The 6,000-nt window shown below is 42.4% G+C and overlaps 1 protein-coding gene across 1 annotated transcript in view; it reads right to left on the reverse strand.

The window, feature by feature from the left end:
* Window positions 1-5,721, reverse strand: part of farp2 (FERM, RhoGEF and pleckstrin domain protein 2) — a 45,462-nt gene extending 39,741 nt beyond the window's left edge. Inside the window, exons 1-2 of the mRNA XM_084066564.1 lie at window positions 5,614-5,721; window positions 3,388-3,636 (exon numbers count right to left, since the gene is read on the reverse strand). Coding sequence (XP_083922690.1) covers window positions 3,388-3,603 — 216 coding nt within the window. The 5' untranslated portion in view covers window positions 3,604-3,636; window positions 5,614-5,721. The remainder of the gene's footprint in view (window positions 1-3,387; window positions 3,637-5,613) is intronic.
* Between the last annotated feature and the right edge of the window lie 279 nt (window positions 5,722-6,000).

The raw sequence follows: 6,000 nt of genomic DNA on the forward strand, positions 1-6,000 counted from the left end.
TCTCTGAGCTGCTCTTTTAAACACTGGAGGCTGTCCCTCTATGCCCCCCCATCCCCCTCCTACCCCCAACCCCCTCGGTTGTCAACCTTGCTATTTATGTGCTTGTTTGCCAACGCCGAGCAAAGCCTGGCCTGGGCCGGCTCGGATCCCCTCCCACCGGTGCCCTATACTGTACCACATTCTCACACTGCTAGGTTCCACATCCCACCCTCGCTCAAGCTTTTGCGTGTTTTGAGCATGGACGCGAAGGCCAGCAGAGGGGCTGGCCATGCAGGATAAAAGGGGCCTGTGTTTCCCTGCCCTGAAACCACAAGGCTGAGCTTTCTCCTGTGCCGGGGATGTGGGAGGGACGGGTCCTGGAGACACAAGAGCCACACAGGCAAATAACGTTTGCTGTTGATGACGCTCATGCCAGCTACCTGCAACAGATGACGGCTCGACACATCAAAGCACGGCGTGATCCGATTTGTTTTCAGTGGTTCTCAATTTAAAAAAACGCACAGCAACAAAACCACGTAATGTGACCTGAGGCCTGCTGTGAGTGTCATTCATTTACAGTCTCTGTACGGCGCTATCTAAAAAAGATCAATTGTCCCAACACTTGGCTGTACAGTATATTAGTTCATAAAGACAGACAACCTGTTTGTGTGTATGTGAGGACAGAAGACATTCTCACATGTATTTTCTTTTTTTGTGAGGCCTATTTCTGCTTCTTCATTAGACAATATGCTGTCGAGCATGACCAGAAAGACAGGGCAAGAAAGGTAAAGGTTGTGAACCAGAGTGCAAGGTAAATGCCTTGGGCGACCCAAAAAAACAGGACACACTAAAAACAAGACCAAGAGTCTAAAAATGGGGGGGGAGGCAGTTCCTCGTTGGCCACAAACCTTCAGCAGCATTCAACACTGCAATTTTGTATCTATTTTTGCATACAGTGTTCACGGCACAGCAAAAAAAGATTAAATTACAAGCCAGAGGAAAATGAAGTAGGCTATTGCTTATATTTTTTTCCTATACATAAGTGATCATGATGGTCTATGCAAAATATAAAAGCAAGCAGAAAGAAACAAGCAGTATTTTGTTTTTTTAAGTAATCCAAAGTTAACTCAGACAGTCCAACCTAACCGATAAATGGAGAATGTTCCACGAGCTGGCAAGGAACAGTCAAACTTCTTTGAAAGTACAAGTATGAAAAACCTGTCTTCTTTTAACTGTCGATATTGTCTGTGTTCAGCTCTGCAACCCAGTGTGTAAATAAACAGATAAAAGCTTGTTCTCCCTTGCCAGGCCACAACTCTTCAGACTGAATTAACAGCAACATAAAGCAGGCAGTGGTGAACAACAGAGCTTCTCAGACACCATCTTGCTGTTGGCAAACTGAAGTCTGCCTGCACAGTGACGAGGTGCCCCCCCCCCCCCAACCCCCCCACGCGGCCATTCATTTCCGCCTGTCACCGCTATCATCTTCACAAGCAGAGCTTACTTTGAAGTGAACAATTCTTTTTCAACTAGTGTGGATTCTTAATCTCTTAACCACATGAACCCTAGTGTCCCTATTCTGTGCATGTCATAATAGCAGATATTTTCCTATTCTTCTCGCACAAGCTTGTACAGCTTGTAGATCGGCTATTTTTGGCAAAGAGACTGTAGAGGGGTGAAAAAGGAGTGGACCAAGTAAGTGTAGATCCCTGGGAGACCCCGGTCAAAGTCCATAGGGTTTACTATACCCCCCTCCCCCTTTAACGGCACACAGAGACCCACTTCCACACAAATTAAAATGTGTGACTGTCAAGGACCATTAGCATGAGACTTCAAGACGACATATGGTGCATAAGATTATGAAATGACTGTAGACAGTGCAGAGTCAGCAGTGCTCCCAAACTACAGCTGTCAGAACCACTATTGTTGTGGCTACAGAGGGATTTAGACCAGAGCAGTTCTTGTATCAACACTAAACTATTCTCACAGAATAGTAACCTACATGCCCCGTTTTATTACAGAGTTAAATTAAAAACCACTGCACCCATTTCTCAGTGTCTCCTTAAGTGTTTATTTAATGCGGAAACTACAGTTGGGATGCATTTGTCCCACTAGAGAAGGCAGGAAACCTGCTCTGATATAGTGCCTTCCTTATTACTTCCTATTGGTCTTGTGAATGACTCCGGCAACAGCTAAGGAAGTACACACACAGACAGATGTGGAGCTACAGTTTTTTTCTAAACGAAGACCTAAGGGATCAACGTTGCCCTCTTATTTTCATGTCATTCCAAAAGCAGCCGCAAATCTTCGGCAAGTGCAATTTGTTTTTAAAAGCAATTACAGGGGGGAATGTTGGCCAACAATAAGCCCTGAATTTGTTCCCTTAAATGCAGTTTAAGAACACTCGCATCCCTATTCTGGGGCTAAGATAAGATGGGGCAAAAATAGCCACTCTACAAGCTCTCAACGCATCGCAACATAACACGTTGTGAGGTTGTAGATCACCTATTTTTGGCGAAGATACATTTATTTACTATAGAGCAAAAACAGGAGGGGGCCTTGTATAGAGCGAGCCCTTGAGAATCTGGTCAACAAAAAATAGGGTTTAAGTGGTTAAGTATTGCTTTTTCACAAATGGGTCGGTAGAAAAGGTTCTAGGACTGCATGCTACAGGGGAGTATTTAAGAGAATCCTCTGTTGATGTTTCGGTCAAGAGAGTTGGAAGAGAGCAGGACATGGGGTGGACATAAGACTTTGGTTGCTGTGGTGGCAAAGATGATGGCCTCAGTACAGCCCGGGGCCACATAAACCAAACCACAGTTATAATGTTGGGCTCAGACAGGCTGTGTCCTGTCGGCCCCTTTCATCACGCCTTAAGTTACATACACGATGGAAAGGACATTACAACAGACTTCAAAAAGAGGCTAGACAATAGGTAATAATGCTCCAACTGGAGCCATTCTCTGCTAAGGGAACAAACTAACAATTAAATTACTGTTAAACAAACAAAGAAAGAAAATTAAAGCAAGGTTTAACCCTGGATGCCAGTATATCATCCGTTTCTCAATATCCGAAATGGTCAGACATTGGTAGGGGGATACTACATTGGTTCTGAGCACAGAGCATTGCCTGAAAACAAATGAAGTGTGGCCTGGAGCACTAGGTTGCCGGGTAAGAAGCCTTAAGGAGGAAGGGATTTCAGCACCAAAGCCATGTGACAGCTGTCACAAGCCCAAGCCACACGCAAGCAGGGTTGCTAAGGGACCAAAATGATGTGTCCTCTCTCTGTTCAAGGTACTAGATTTCTCCTCATAACAACAGAAAGAAGGATCAGATATAAACTGCACAGGGAGTACAGTGGGCTGTCATCATGGTACACTTATTATGTTTAATTGAAAATAAACGTACCTCAACGTCATAGAACTCTTGGGTGTCATCCAGCCCCAGCACACGGATTTGTAGTCCTAGTCCACCTCTCACATGATGGCTTTTGCCCCCACTACTCGCCATGTTGACGCTAAGGCTCTGACCGGGCTCCAGGGTACTGATGCCAGCATTGAATTGGGCCCCCAGCCGTGTGCCAGGGGTTTGTATGACCCTGTACAACCCCTCAGTCTCTCCCATTACTGCTCAAAGCAGCAGTAAAACACCTCACTCCTGCAAACACAGGGGAGATAATGAGAAATCATTTTCAATTTTCAAGGGTAGAACATCGAGGAATCTATTAGCTAACATTCAGTGGTGGAAAGTAACTAAATACATTTACTCAAGTACTGTACTACTTAAGTACAATGTTGAGGTATTTTTTACTTGAATTGAGTAAAAACTTCAAGACTTTTACCTCTACTCCACTACATCTCAGAGGCAAATATTGTACTTTGACTCCACTACAATGATTGGAAAACTTTAGTTTTTGTAAAACATACATTAACCACTTAAGCCCTATAGCCTATACTTTGGCTATTTGAAAATATATTTTCAAAGGATTTTTAAACATCTTATGCATTTGAAAACTTGTGCAATGGGACATTCTGCATAATGGGTACTTTCTACTTTTGGTACTTTAAGTACATTTTGATACAATACTTTTACTCAAGTCAATTTTGAATTCCGGACTTTTACTTGTAACTGAGTATTTCTACATTGCGGTATTGATACTTTCACTTAAGTAAAACATTTGAGTACTTCTCCCACCACTGGGAATCTGTTTAAAAATCTGCTAAAATGACGTTTGATTTAGATCATGGTAGTCAAAGGGAGCCCTGTTGTTTGACGTGCTGTCTGTGCATAGTATTTGTCAGCGTTGGGCACGATTACATTAAATCAGTGGTTTTCAACCAGTGGTCCTTGGGGGGGGGGGTACCAGGGGGTCCCCAGTAAAATTTGTTAACATAGTGTCACAATCATTTTTTAACCACTTAGCTTTGGCTATTCAAAAATAGCAGATATACAAGCTCAGTGCCGCGCTATGAGCTTGTAGATCTGTCATTTTTGAAAAATCTTGAAAATGTGTGCATATCTTTGAATATATTTATATAATATTTAAAGCGAACATTTTTAACTCAAATCTTTGCTTCTGGGGGTCCCTGGCACAAAACATTTTCAGGTGGGGGTCCGCATCCAAATGTATATCAATTTAGGGGTCCATGGCATGAAAAAGGTTGCAAACCACTGCATTAAACTTCAAAAGTCCTTACTCGTAACATATAGGCCATTGGTTCTCAAAGTGGGGTCCGGGGACCCCCAGGGGTCCTTGAGGGAGTTCCAGGGGGTCCCCAGCTAAATGATAGATTCGGCACCAAATGGAGCCTTTAGGGTCTGTAACTCTTAAGAGTGTACAAATGGAACCAAATGGACCCCAGAGTTAAATTGACATAGATTTTACATTATAAATTGCGGTCCAATTGATAGAAATGCCATTAAATGGAGGTCTGTAGCCCTAATGCATGTCAAACTGGGGGTCCTTGAAATTAAAATGGTTGAGAATCACTGCTAGAGCTGTGAAACAACTCAAGTCTTCTCTTATGGGGGTCCCTGGCATATCTTTTCAAGTGGGGGTCCGCGGGCTAATAAGTGTCAGTTTGGGGGTCCTTGACATGAAAAAGTTTGAGAACCACTGATATAGGCTACCTTGAAAGTCTCAAGTTCGTGAGCATGTGAAGCTCATTCAGCTTCATGCGGACAACAAAGTGCTTGCTTATTATTTTCAAGACGTCACTTCAGATTGTAAAAGCAGGCAATGTTTAAAGTATGCACAGACACTTTCAAATGCACACTATAAAGTATAATTGACCAAAGTGACGTGAAAGAACAGAAGAAATTAGCACATTAAGTTGGAACTTGCGTGCAGGCCCTAATCGTTACTGCTGGGCCATTATGAGAGTTTACGGTTGCGATTATACGGCAACGGTTACTTAAACACAATTAAAGTAATCTAAACCAATCCAAAAGCAGGCATGAACATAACTTGTTTAGGGACAGAAAGAAGGGGGGTAAAAAACAAAAATAAAGGACATTTAACTAAGACTATCGAAGAGAAGCACTGCGTTTACAATCTTAAATATTAACCTTGGTCTTCTCTCGAGAAAAGCTGGACGTTATTATTATACGAAATGGCAATAAAGTCAATCTTACCTTTGTTTGCCTCGAAACAAAGTACTAAAACTTCGTACCATCGAAAAGTACTACTGATCCACTCTGATCCATGGTCTTCTCAGAATGAGTGAGTGCGGCAGTGTTGCCAGGTTTAGCGAGAGAAATGAGCAACGAGGTCTAGGAAAACAAACCCCAAAGAAGCACTTAACCCATTGGCTATTTGAAAATAGCCAATCTCCAAGCTCACAACGCGTCGCGACGCGTCTGAGCTTGTAGATCTGCTATTTAAAAAACAACTCTTGGAATACAATGAAATATTTGCATCCAAAATTTGGATTTTTTTTATAAATTATTATTATTATTTTTTTTTTTACATTCTAACAGTAACAAGTAACAACACAAAATGCTCCCTGTGGGAAAAAATAT

The sequence above is a fragment of the Gymnoscopelus microlampas genome (genome assembly GCF_963454915.1).
Source record: "Gymnoscopelus microlampas genome assembly, chromosome: 9".
Lineage (NCBI taxonomy): Eukaryota > Metazoa > Chordata > Actinopteri > Myctophiformes > Myctophidae > Gymnoscopelus > Gymnoscopelus microlampas.